Source organism: Candoia aspera, chromosome 1, assembly GCF_035149785.1.
Source record: "Candoia aspera isolate rCanAsp1 chromosome 1, rCanAsp1.hap2, whole genome shotgun sequence".
NCBI classification, from domain to species: Eukaryota; Metazoa; Chordata; class Lepidosauria; order Squamata; family Boidae; genus Candoia; species Candoia aspera.
The window spans coordinates 118321019-118335443 of record NC_086153.1 but is presented as its reverse complement, the minus strand read 5'-3'; the positions used below and the strand labels follow the sequence as shown (position 1 = coordinate 118335443).

Sequence of the window (14425 nt, the reverse complement as noted above, 5' to 3'; positions counted from 1 at the left end):
GGAAATACTGGAGACATTAACTTGAGCACCTGAACAAAGAAAAGAAATCTATTAAAAGCAAATAAACAAGCATACCCCAACCAGATGCCCTCCAGCCTACAGTACCCGTTATCCCCTGCTGTCCAGGCTGATGGGATGTTTTTATGAAACCTGCTGGGGAAGGTTGCCCAAGGGTGTGGCTCTGTCAGACCCAGGCAGGCTAGCAAAACATGCTGTAATAAGTCAAGACACGGCCAAGGACCGCTCTTGTTTTGTTTTTGCAGTCCAGGCAGTTTGGTAGTTTGACTGGAGGGGTGGGCCTTGGCAGGAGGAAATGATCTTGAGAAGGAGGGCAGGGATGTGCTGGCAGCACTAGGGGAGGCAGAGTCTGAGAACAGAGCACGATCTCTTCCCCAACCCGGCTTGGTTCAAACTGCTTCTCTCCTCCTCCTCCTCCTCCCCTTTTTTTCTGCTTCTTTCAAGGGTGGCAGGACGTAAAACAGCAGAAGTCCACCTCCAGGGCTGTTCCTCTACCTTCCGGACCGCGGTGTCCCAGCCTGGCTGCACGCGTGGAGGGAACCGCAGCCTCTCTCCAGGCTTCCTTCCTCTGCCTTCCTGCTTGACCTAAGAAGAACCCTCCCGGTGAGGGCTGGAGCCACGGACCCTTTGGAGACAGAGGCAGCCCGGGGAGCGCCGCAGGAGAGCAGGCCCTGGCAAGAGGCGGTGATGCTGGGGGGCTCTCTCTGGGGCTGTGCACCCCCTGCGTTAAGTGGGGAGAGGCGTGCTGGGGGGCTGCAGCTGCTACTCCTGCTGGTCCTCTCAGGCTGGGTTTGGGCTCAGCAGCCACAACTGCAAACTGCCCATTGCCCTGCTCCATGTGAGTGCTCTGAGGCAGCCCCAATAGTGAAGTGCATCAACAAGAACTTGACAGAGGTGCCGCCTGAGTTGCCGCCTTTCGTGCAGGGCCTCTTTCTCCCCAGTAACTGCATCAGGAACCTCTCCTCTGCCTCCTTCCTCTCCACCTCTCTCTCAGAGCTCAGCAGCCTCAGCCTGAGGGGCAACCGGCTGACATGGGTGGGTGCTGGGACGTTTGCTGGGCTGCCCCGCTTGAAGCAGTTGGACCTCAGCGATAACTCGCTCACTTGGCTCAGCCCCGTGGCCCTGGGCAATGCCAGCAGCCCCTTGGAGGAACTGGACCTGAGCAGCTCCCTCTACAACAACAGTTTTGTGCCCCTCGTGGCTCAGCTGCTCCAGACAGGCACGCTTCTCAACTTGAGGCACCTGGACCTGTCGGATAACAATCTGGTTTATCTGCCGGCCAGCATGTTCTCCGCGCTGCCCAATCTGGAGCACCTGGACATGCATAACAACTCCCTGGTGAGTTTGTGTACTGTGTCCTTTGGGAGCCTCCAACAGCTGCAGAGTTTCAACCTCGGCAGCAATGCTTTCAAGACCCTGAGGAATGACACCCTCCTGCAGCTGCAGGGCCTCCCTTCGCTGGTCCTCAATCTCAGCTGCAACCCCTGGGTGTGCGACTGCCACATTGAGGACTTGGTGAACTGGCTGAAGGAGAGCAAGCAGGTGGAGGCCAAAGGGGCCCTCAAGTGCTCCCATCCCCAGGAGTTGCAAGAGCGCTCTTTAGTGAGCATCAATGTGTCGGAGCTCAGCTGCCCCCTTCCAATCGACGACCAGACCCCACTGCAGACTTCTTATGTCTTCCTTGGAATAGTCCTGGCCCTCATTGGTGCCATTTTCCTCCTGGTTTTATATTTGAACCGAAAGGGGATCAAAAAGTGGATGTATAACATCAGGGATGCCTGTAGAGACCACATGGAGGGCTATCACTACAGGTACGAGATCAACACAGATCCCAGGTTAACAAACCTGAACTCCAACTCAGATGTCTGAAGAAGCGCCATGGGGCAGTGGGCCTGATGTGTAATAGCCATGCATGAAATGTAGACTCTAACTTTATCCCTTCCCTCCACCTGCTTTCTGCCCCCTTTCCACCTAGACATCAGAGACTTCACATGTGCAGAGAATTATGCCTCCCTGCACAACATTCACATTATTGTGATTATGAATGTGGTGCATGGTATCAGGCTGTATGTAAGAAAGTTGCTACCTTCCAGCCTGTTTCCTTTGCAACTCACTACCAGTTCATGGCTGGATATTTCTCAATATCTAAAAGATAAGAAACCTTTTCCTCTTTGTTTCCCCCTCTGATATTTTCCAAGCATGAGCGCGTATTAAAAAGTACCATTCAACAAAGACTGCCTCAACTTTTTTTGAGAGAAATGTTTTACTGATTGCTAGAAGGTTGTCTTTATGCCTTATAATTGTGAAGATGTCTATAGATTACATACAGATTTAGAAAAGCGGCTTGTACAAACAAGAACAAGCATGCAAATACTTGATTTTACTTGGCTAAGGGAAAAGCCCTTAGCTCAAGTCAAAATCAAATCCTTAGTCAAGCAGAATCAAGTATTTGCATACTTGCCCTTTACTTGCTTATTTGTACAAACCACATGTATGGTTTTGCTTTTGGTAAAAGGTAACAAGCATTTGCAATTTATGTGAAAACTGGTATTTTTAAGGAACCCTCACCTCATATAAATTGCATGTGAACTGAGTTTGCACTGTTAAACAATTCAATAAATGTTCTTACATGGGTTTCTGTTTTGCTGAACCTGGCTATTATCCTCTTATAATATGGAAAATAAGCCCACGACAGGATAAAGGTATTTTCCTTTTTGATAAAAATTGCGCAAAATGTGAAAGAATGTCCTTTTTTTAAAAGGGTTGTTTGGAAGTATCGTCATCAATGTAGTTTATTTTCAGACAGGCCAGGAAAATGCAAAGTTATAATAATTTGCACTTGTTTGTTAAACTGCATGTTAACAGCCATCTTTTTTATTAAACATTCTCATTTTACACAGCCTGTTGTTACCTAGGGGCAGTTGTACAACAGTCTAAGTGGAAAGATAAAGGACTAAATGGCCACTGATTCTTGGAACAATCACTGAAATTGGAAGCAGGATCTTGCTGCTGCGTAATGGGCACTTGTACAGTTTTTTTTAAATCTATGCAAACGTTACTTTTGGCAACTCAATGGGAATTACTCCCAAGTGCATGTGAGGAATCTTAAAACTGAAATCACATATTGCATTGAATTAAAATATGGATTGTTTCATTGTTGCTCAGTTTATTATGTGAACCCAGCCAATTGTGATTTATTCAACAAACCATGATTAAACTAATCATGGCTTAACAATGCATGAACCCAGTCATAATGTCCCATGAGCTTCAGTGACACCCCATCTTGTGGAAAAAGTGCTTAATTTGACCAAATCATACCTAATGTATCTAAGCTGGAATAATTAGACTGTGGACTTAAGCACATATACTTCTGGAGAAATAGTCATAGAATTAATCTGTAAGTCCTTTGAAGTGCTAGGCTTACTCCCATATAAGTATGCTTAGCATCTGATTATAAATCATCTCTGTTGAAGTCAAGGTGGCCTTAGTTTCCAATTGAGAGGTTGTAAATTTTCAGACCTCAAGGTAGGAGGCTGACATAAGTGTTCACCTGTACAGTCCCTTACATAGAACAGTGGAATACTAAGAAGAATGGCTTTCATACCAATTTTTCCAGACTTGGGTGCCTGTAAATGCAGAGGAGCATTCAACCATCTGACCACCCATATATATATATGTATATGGCAGAAATTACAAGCAGATGAACCAAGCTAAAGACAATATTATGGAAGTCAGGCCTTCAAACCTCGGCTGATATTCACAAGGAGGAATATAGAATCTGTAAATGTATATTTTATGGTTTGACTTGTGCATGGCTATGGCTGTATGTATTTCTCTGCACATTTATAAGGAAAGATGTTCTGCAAAGCACAGTGTCACCTTCAGTTTGAACATTGTGATAGCACAGGAAGTGTATTAAACACAGCCTTCTTAGAAACAAACCGGAATGCATGAGTTGTGATGCCAATCTGCTTATGAACTCTAAATAGATACATTAACTTTCTGTTGAGGTGCTCTTAGCAATTTTTGGTAAGTTGTGTAATGTATTACATTCTTGGTATTGCTTGTGAAATACTGCTATTTCAGCTAGGTCTAATAAATTACAAATAAGTTACCGTAGCAATTTTACAGAGTGATTTTACGTTGCTTTAGAAATAAGTCCTAATGAATTCAGTGGCATGTAAACCTATGTAAGCGTGTAGAAGTTAATTACCATTACAGTATTCAAAATGTTTATAGCTTAACTATACCACTGTTTTAAGAAGCTTCCATACACATGCACACAAACATCCTTATTGCAAGGTCTGCTAAATCTCTCTTTGCAAATTCATTTGTTACAATCATAAGAAGAGAAGATAAAATCTGCTGATTTGTGTTTTTGTTTCACAAATACAAATCTTCTAATTTTAATCATTTCTTAGTCTGCAATATAACTAGAGTTAGTAATATAACTCTATTGTGATATAAGCACTTTTCTAAAAAATAAAGTAAAATGCAGCAGGTACTAACTAAAAATACATTTTCAGACAGCGTAACTGTTAAAGTCATTTCTTCAATGTTTTTAATACAGTTGTGCATTGATTTCAAAAAGTAACTTCAGTTTTGGAAGGCACATGGCATTCTCGTAAGCAATACTGCAATGCAAATCTTAATTTGACCCATGAAAAATGTGTACCAATCAAACAAATGCATATGTTAGGAGATATTAGTACTACAGGGAGTCATCAGCTTCTTTGGTGAAGGCTTTGTATGCCATAATATTTTTATGAGATTTGAAACAATTTGAATCAAATAGTCTTTCATTAAAAAAAAAAACGAGCACATTTCCATGTTTCCTAATCAATGAATATTCTCCTGTATCAGTTTTGGTCAGATTGGCTAAAGTGAAATAGACATTTCAAACAAGAGGAAGTCAATTATGTTAAAGAACTGTTTTGTTTCTATTTTGGAACTCAGCTTTATTCCCTGCTTCCCTATGCATTTGTTAATACATGATGTGTTTAGATGGGCATATTGCTCTCAAATTATATGCACTTAGAATTGTTGTTAAATAATAGACTGATATTTTTATCTAACTGTTAACCTTAGTTTGATGGAGAATTAAAATATACAGAATATAATTCTATAGCAGCTGAAACAAATACATGTATTGCCTTTTCTCTGCAATGTACAACTAGAAAGTATTAATCTCTCTCTTGGAGCTGGTTTTCCTGATACTGGAGCCCCTTGGCCTATTTCACAGTGTCTATTTCCTTAGCAGCTGATAGCGCTTAGTTGGGTTTATAAAGTGTGTAATGTCCAGATTTGCCAAGGAAATTTTTTAGAAAGGAAGTAGTTCAAGACCAGTTAGGCTGTTTTGTCCTCATCTAAGAACTTTATTCAGATTCAGGTGTTAATTTGGAGTGGAAAATGGATTATCCCAATAGCTGTTCTCACACCATTCCATCCCGGTTGAATAAAATTTAAGTTGTGATTAGCTGGTAGCTACTGTGCGCTCATGGTACTGTAGAGTAGAAAAGGGCCCAAGGTCAAGAAGCCCTTTCTCCAGGTATACTTGGAGCCTGCAGAACAACTTACATTTATTTCTCAGAAGATTTTATATATACATACATATATAAAAACGTCGCATCTCCAAATAGCTCAGTAACATCAGCCTTGTGGCTGCCTGTACTGTGGGGCTCCTTGCTTACTGTAATTATCAGACTTAACTATTAAGATACTCCATCTATACACAAAAGGCAGAAACTACCTTATGATGTGAGTGGCCAGCCACACACAACGCAATAATGAAAAAGAAAGATGCATTTTGATGCAATGATTGGGCCCCAATCCTTATTCCCCTTAAAACTATCTGGTAGTGCAGGCATGGATCAAAGGCCTGCTCGGTTGGTTTCAACAATGTTCTATGCGTGCCTAAACTATTAAAATATAACGCCTAAATTATGTGTGGATCAAAGGCCTGCTCGGTTAGTTTCAACAATGTTCTATGCACGCCTAAACCATTAAAATATGAAGTGATTGGACAACAAGGCTGTTGATAAGATCTCATTATGAATTAGTAATCTGAAACTTTTCTGGTTTTTAAAAATCTCTAGTTCAAAAGTGGTTTCTTTCTTCCTCTCATCCCTCCACTGATCTGTTGCCAACGGACTGGATAAATAGCTGGCTTGACTGCTGCTCAATATTTATACTTATTTGTTGAATTTCCTTTCAAGTCAAGATATTTGAGGAGCAGCAGTTAAAGCTGGCAAGATCAAAAATCTGATTTGATTTTATCTTTCTTCTTTCAGCAGCTGAATGAATTCAACCCATAAGAAAAACCTCTGTGTGGGAGAAAGGCGAGTAAGACTTGGTTCAAGACAGTTTCTAATTCCAACCTCCTTATTTCACTGTTTATGTACTGCAAAAGCAAGGTAGAACTTATGTCCTTGGCATGAAGTGGACAACAACCTGCCTGACTGAAATAGGGTCCTGCCATTTTCATGGACTCCCATGTGCCTGCTGTGTGGTGGATGAGAAACTATGGATGGATGTTCCTTTGGAAATATGTCTAATATGGGCGCTATTGTATGTTTTCCCCTCTTGGTGTCTTGAAGGTGCATTGTAACTGCAGTTACATACAGGGAAAAAGTGGAAGTAGTTTTGTTTCAGGGAGAGGAAAAAAACAGGCTTGATTTGGTTCACTGTGGGGAGAATTTGGGAAGGGTTTCGATTCTGTTTCAATTCTTGAACATGGGGGAGGCAACCTGATATTCTCAAGATATTTTTGGCAATTCCCACAGTCCAGTAGATGAAGTTTAAAACATCTAGAAAACACTGAGTTGCCTATGGTTACTCTAACACTGGCAACTGACCTGACTTGTGTGTAATCTTTAACCAAGCAGGCAATGTAGACTCAGGGACAGAACTATTTCAGAAGTATCATGGGTATATACAGTGTGGAGAGAGAGAGAGAGAATGAGAGAGAAAATGCGCTCTGCTCTGCCCTGTTGGTTTCAAGAAATACCTTTCAAAGTTTGGGCAGTATTGGCTTCCACAGCATGATTGTTCTTTCAGTTAAATAGGAGCTAAATCTATCAGGGAAAATGGTTATCAGACATCCTCCTCTCATTCCATCTCAGTACCTATTAGTGGTTCCCATTATTGTCCATTATGTAAAGCACCCCCCAAAATACCAGTAGCCTGCCATGCAAAGCAGCTCACTTCAGTTACTGACTTGCCTATACTCCTACTTGTGAAATCAAGCCTTCATTTATTTGAGGCTATATTATGTCCCATGGAGCCCTTTTTCTCCAGATTTTCTCCAGAAGTTTGAACTACAGGGACCAAACACACCAGAGCATAGGAAATATCTGTAGCTGGTTTCTGCAGAGTGGTAAGAAACAAAGGGGTGGGTCGGTGGGTGAGGTTATGTTAAGCATTTGGGATCTTGCAGTATTCAGACTATTTGTTGGAAGACTCTTCAAAAGGAGTTATTTCACTGCAACTTTGCACTGACCTGTAGGTACAAGGCCTACTGGATCACTGGATAGGATTAAAAAACACTCCAATCTAAATCCTCAGAATCATCTAATCATCTGACAGAATAGAAAGCATTAGTCTGAAAAGAAGGACTATGTGTGAGTAGTATTTGTTAAGTATTATCAGCTGCAGTGGGTCAGCTGTCCTTTATTTTATTTTTAAAAACACATTAAGGAACAAGGGCTATTATTCTGTCTTAACCCAATAGACATTTAAATACATGAAATGTAGAATATCCTGAATTCTGAGCACCGTCTAGGCTGATACCATTTTGATTTCATGTTCAGTGGGGCTTATTAATGTGAATGCTCAAAGGTTCAAGACTGCAAATATTGCCCCAGATAGTTTCTCCATCTGAGCTCTGATCCCTGGGCAACATATGCAATGGATGCCGCTGCACTCCTATCATGCTTGGGAGTTTCCCATAAGTCTCTGTCAGCCATTACAAAAGTCAGGATGCTGTATTAGATAGAGGGCTGGGCAAATCCTTTAAATGGGATGCTTTGGGACAGTGGGAGCCCATAGGAAACCTTATCAAATCATTAAAGCAGCTGCTTCAAGCTGGAGAATGCCAAGAGCAGTTTTTGAAGAATGATGCAGTTGGTTTAACAAGTGCCCCCATGTGTTCTGAACAACCTGTTCTGAACAATTTTCAGAACTCTTATTAGATAAGCTTTTAGTCTGCTCCAAAGGGTTATTTTCATGTGCTTTAATTTAACAGAATTGAGTAGCCAAATTTGTATTCTTCAGAAATAACATTTGAAACAAGTGTAATCCAGGTGTAGTGTAGGTTTATTTAGCTGTCAGAGCATGATCAATCAGGAAACTATTGAAATGGGAGTTGCACAAATGCGGGATTATTTTCTTGTACAGCCCTTGCAGAGGAGAACTGGCCTGTACCCAGAGCTCCTTTTAAGCTTGCAATGATGGGGATGGATTGTTGGCATGCTGAAGATTTGAAGTGTCCTTTTCTACATTTGCATTCCCTATAAATTATGCATGAAAATGTACATTCAGTGTCTGAAAATAACAATGTTTATATTTAATGCCAATGTTATCCTTTAAAAATGCAAAGATTTCTATAATCATTTAGAAATGCTTGGGCATGCAGGATTCAGTCATAATGGAACTACAAGTTAGATAGGCTGACAGACACTGCAGAAGTAACTTCTATTTAATCTTAAATCTCATATATAGTTTGCAGATCATGGTGCATTGTTTGAATCAAACATGTAATGTATTAGCAATTCATCTAAAATGTCTGTTGTGGTGCATGTTTACCTTACCTGTTGGAGACAACTTTCTGTACTGATCTCTGGAATAAGTTTTAGAAGTAAAATTGGCAGTTGGCTAAACGGGCTCAGCCTAACTGTTTTTGTTTTCCTAATCATAACTTCATTTTTTAAACAAAGCAATGCAGATGTTTATAAAAAGATAAACATGCTGGCCCAAGTGATACAATAGAACACCTTTTTCTATACAGCTGCTTAATTTCAGAATTTTTCTCCATGCCCTGGGCCTCTGGTGGTTGGTTATTTTTTTAAAATCAGCCATGGTTACTGGTGTCATAACCTCCTTCACAGAGAAAGTCAGAATTGAAGTCTGGGGAAAAGACCTAACCCCTCCCCAGCAATCTGAGCATGGATCTGGATCCTGCATCCCTGCTCTAGAGAAGCTCCACAGGACAGCTGCACACAACCTGAGCAACCAAACGTACCTCATCTCTATGGTCCAGATTCTACTCAATCAATCAATCATCTGGCAGCCACTTTCTAAATCAGATCGGAGGACTTCTTTCCATTCTCCCACTCCAAGGAGAGGGAATTTAAGTCTATGGAATGATAAATGGGGCTTGATGCAAATATGAACATTTCCAGGGGGGTTATGAACCCACCTGTTTCTGACCATTTTCAGTCACTCCTGTGGGGCCACATGGGGCAAAAATGGAAACAACCACATAGATTGGCATATTTAGAAATGTCCTATTGTGGAAGGCCTCTCAGGAACTTTGCCTCCATCGCTAACATTGGAACTAAGTGTAACTCTAAACAAAACTGGATGTCTGGAGCGACACTTAAGCCCGTCTGGTTTAATTGGCTGAGAAGCAATTTTGCAATTCTCGTATTCTTTCCCTTCCCGTATCCCAGTTAAAGATGTCATCCAGACAGGGCCAGTATGTAATTTCTTCCCTCAGATACTGGCTGGTCCAAGATCAGGGAGTGATCCTCATAGCTGAAAGAGGATTTGAACCAAATCCAATTGTGCACCTTTAAGGAAACCAAGTGGGCTTACACATTGTGCTAAGCTAGGCTCATGTGACATGTTAAGCCATAGCCCATGGTTTAAATATCCACAAAAGCTGGGTTCACACATTACAATAAGCCCTAAACAAACCAAACTACAGGATAATGTAAAATGTCAGCTCAGGCAATGCTTCACCATACTAGGCAAGCAATTGGGGTCATCAGATACCATCCCCAAAAGGAGAAGCTTTCTCCTTTATTCCACAAAGCATAGTCAATCCACACTAGACTATGAGATGATCACTTTTATAGTTTAATTCTATAAATCGTGTAACAGCAGAATTCCAATGGAGTGCTCACTAGGCTGTAATGTATAAACAACGCCATTCATTATTCTAGTTATGGTTGCCTAACATTCAGGTTGCTCTACTATAGATCATTCATTTTTTCCCTTTAATCACATGTCTAACCCTTTTTGGATTAGACTACATGTTATATTTTTGTGACATTAACCACAGGGAAAATTGCCACTGTTTCTCAATTCTAATGAATTTCTGACTAATTGGGATACTGGAGGTGATGTACATTTCAGTCTTCCAGTTTTGTCACTGAAGCAATGCAAGAATTTTACTGGCATGGGTACAAGGTCTGAGTGGTTGCCTTTAGAGGTCCCCCCACTGATCATGTTGCTTCTTTGGTTTTCAATTTAGCTGGGATGGAGCAGTGCCTGTTGCTCAATACATTTAGCTGGGAGGGGTGCCAGCTCATTTCCATTTAAATCAGTAGATTTGTACAAGAGTGACTGCTCACATTGTCAAGAGTGTAAATTGCTTCTTTTAAACCCATATCACAGAATTTTACCTGTATTTTGCCTACTCCTTCACCATTTGATGTAAATCTTGTAAAGCACAAGCAAGTGCAGCCTTCCAGATGATGAACAGAGAACATCTCTGGAAGGGCAAATAACATGTCCTGATGCAAATGATGTGACATATATATGCGTCACACGTCATAATGCAAGTGCTGAGTTGCATCCTTTGGACCGCAGCATCAGTGCTATACTTGTGGCTCATTACAGATGCTGCTCTGTTGTTCTGCACAATGGCTAGAGATTATCAGGTTGGCGTTCAGTGTATGTTGCTCCCCGTTCAACTAATCTTTGCCAGTGACATATGTCAAGTGAATCTTACCTTTCTCTTATTAATTCCCTTTTCCCCTTATTCTGAGATTTCCAGCTAGATGAAATTGGCTAATGCTAAGCCTAACATTTCTGGGGCAGCTTCAGTATTTAGATCTGATATAGGTTAAGACTTGAGGATTGAAACAATGGCTGGGTTATAGCATACTAAATTTGATTATTTATCCACCTTTTATTAAATAATCTAGAATTGACTGCACCCAAAACACAGTAGGCTAGATTAAAATCACAGTGAACACACTACAGTGGTTGAGTTTACGTAATGCACTCAACCACAACCTAACCATTCTATGGTCCGGTGCTCATCCTCACAACCCTCTAACCAGAGCAGAAAAATGCCAAGCTATTCACTTTTTAAAGGTCACAATGTCAACTTCACCTCATCCCCAATCCTTCACAGAGGCACTTTACATTAACATTTAGCTACTCCAGTAGTGTTGAAGTAGTGTTTTCCATCTTTTTCTGACTTAAGCCTTACCTTATAAACAATGTGCCATTGCTTGTTGATGATGTTCATGATGAAGCAGACAGGGCTGAGATCTACTGAATAGTTGAGGCTGCTTCAGGCATACCCCTTGCCTTCTGGTCACTGGCCACTACCTTCCACTGCCTTTTTGGCTTGGGCTGGCAAAGAGACTTGGCTTTTGCAGACATCTGAATGAGTATTATGTGGCTTCTTATTTATGCAGGTTTAACACTCTTCTGGAAGGGTGGTAAACCTCTTTCTAACACATGTTTAGTGATCTTCTGAAAGAGCACTAGACCTGTCTTTAAGGCTGATTTAAACCAGGAATGAAAGTCAGGTTCTGCTAGTTGTCCTGTCCTAAATGAGTACATGACAGGTTCTCCCCTGCTTCTGCTGACATCAAAAGAGGTTTCATGTGGCTGAGAGGGGAGCTATTTTGTCTTCTCCTATATTACGTCTTCATCTGATGTATGAATCCAGTCACTCTATGAATATGGAGGCTTGTGATATCAACTTTAGTTTATACTATTCTTTTTATAAAGACACTCAAGATAAGTCATCTTATTTACTTTGAGATTATTGGTGGACAGTTTCTATTAGACAGCATAAGTAAGCCTACTGAAGGCATTCCTTATCCTTCTTCATGTTAGATGTGGCTGCTGGGAATTCTACTTTATCAACAATAAGGATCTTCATCTTCATTATTCACAGTTCTGGCAAAATAAAAACTCTTGCTCAGGTGGTTTGCAAGACATTATAGTTTATGTAATTCCAGGGGGAAAAGAGGTGGGATGGAATCAAAAAGATCTGCACGTAACTCTCGTATCCTTTCCATCCTCAGAAATGCCTGCCTATCTGTAAAGAAAGGGGGTTGCTGGAGGTGGCTTTATAAGAATTGGACTCCAAAAATAATGCTTGGCTGTTTGTTCTGAGTGTGAGGAGTATACAGCCACTGTGATCATTAAATAGGCTACTGAGGAGAAGGGAGCCTATGTCACCCCAAGGGCCAAAGTCATCCTTGGTTAGCCTGAGTGGGGTGGCTGATGCATTTTCAAAAAGGGCAGCTTATGAAGCTACACTTTTACATTGGTGAGTTCATATATCATGATATCCCATTACTGTATATGCTTTGCTTTGGCTCAATGTGTAGTGTGAACTTAGCTGCTGTGGTTTCTAAATCATGGTTTATTGGCTAAGCATTATATGTGAATCAGGTCAGTAGGGCTTATTCACCAAATAAATTATAGCTTAGTGCAGTGAATGAATTCAGCCATAATCTTTAGTTCAAGCACTTTTTAATGTCTACCATTATTAACTCCAAATAGCTGTTATCCCAGAAATATTTAAGGAATGTCATTTTAGCCCAACTCTCCCAAGTACAAAATGTTACTAATACAGAACTTGAAAAAGCCACCAGAAAATCTGAGAATAAATGGGTTTTTCTATACAAACAAAAATTATACAGGCTTCTCCAAACCTGATGCCCTTCAGATGTGCTGACTTCAACTTTGTACTGGATGGGGATGATGGGAATTGAAATCCAACACAGTTGGCGTGCACTAGGTTGGAGAAAGTTGCAATAGACTTACCCAAAAGCTTCATGTATTTGAATTCAATCTCTGTGATCAGGCACCTGTATAAAGAGACATTCTATTTATTCAGCCTCTAGCAATTGAAATGGTTTATATGTGCTTTCAAGCAGTTCAGATAAATGAGACTGAACAATGCTTAAAACATATCCCAGGATCGGTTTCAGTTACTAAATGACATACTAGGCCAAAAATGACAGAATTAAAAATAGCATGGATGTGTAAAGAGAAAGTGGATGAAGTCTCAAACGTTCATTTATTATCTATGACATAACACTATTTAGGAAAACAGACATTCAAAAGTGACAATATATTACATAGTTTATACTGTACCTTCTACTGCCATATTTAGTGAAACAGGATAGATTAAGATAGGATCCCTGAAAGTAAGCTCATGGCTCTCTTAAGGAGAATGTAAATTGCAAGAAGAATTATTTTAAAATGCATTAAAAGATTCAATGCATTCAGAGGTGTCCATGGGAAGGGGTCAAAAGAGTGAAGATGGTAGCCATAACTATGCAATTGAAGCTGCCATTTTGACTTTTTTGACATCTCCTCCACCTGCAGATATTCCTGGATGCACTGTTATTCATAATAGATTTTACAATCTGGAAAATGAGAGACTGAGATTTCTACATTTATTCTTCATTTTCTTACCTTTGATTCACTGCAAGAATGATTTTACATTTATATACTGATAAATAAAACAAGAATAACTTTCCAATGGGGTGTACAACTTGGTATGGGTTGAAGGCTGCACTTGACCTTCGAGATGTCTGCCTGCCAAAGAATAGAGAATGAGTCCAGGACAATTATATTTGCTCTCATTTCATTTCCAATTACATGTAATTACATTTAAATATTGTTAATATGATTTCTTTCTAGTGATATACATTTTGTCAGATTAAGAACTATAGTGTGGTAGTTCTCTGGGGTCACCTTAAGAGGGAGCTGCATGTGGTGCTGGGGCTTTGGGTTGTACCTGTCTGGTTTACATCAATATAAATTATTTTGAAGGTAATTCAAATGTGCCAAAGCAGCAGCAGAACATGCCAGAATACACTTTATTCACACTATTAGGGGTTTTTTAAGCCAAAGAAACACAAATACTGAACTTTTTTTTCCTTTTTATAAGAGCTTTATTCAATTTCAATATATATAGTTGAAATACAACATAACAAACATAGAGAATCAAGAAAAAAAATAGCTAACGAACAAATATTGAACTTCTGAAGAGCTGTTGAAGATACATTTTTAGCTGTTAGTGAAAATGCATTTTGGCATGCTTCCAGCATCAAAGCACCCTCTAGCAAACCTACTGGTATCCGCAAAAATGGTGTCTAGAACAGAGATGGACCATGTGTGATCCTCTAGGTCGTAGCTGCATACC

At 40.4% G+C, this 14425-nt stretch overlaps 1 protein-coding gene across 1 annotated transcript; it reads left to right on the top strand.

Moving 5' to 3' along the window:
* Positions 1-487: 487 nt before the first annotated feature.
* TPBG (trophoblast glycoprotein) lies at positions 488-2744 on the top strand. The gene has a single exon (XM_063312666.1). The coding sequence runs from the start codon at positions 706-708 to the stop codon at positions 1885-1887; it is 1182 nt and encodes a 393-aa protein (XP_063168736.1). The 5' UTR covers positions 488-705; the 3' UTR covers positions 1888-2744.
* Positions 2745-14425: the final 11681 nt, after the last annotated feature.

Coding starts and splice junctions, on each gene's coding strand:
- TPBG (XM_063312666.1), top strand. CDS start 706: ATGCTGGGGGGCTCTCTCTGGGGCTGTGCACCCCCTGCGTTAAGTGGG.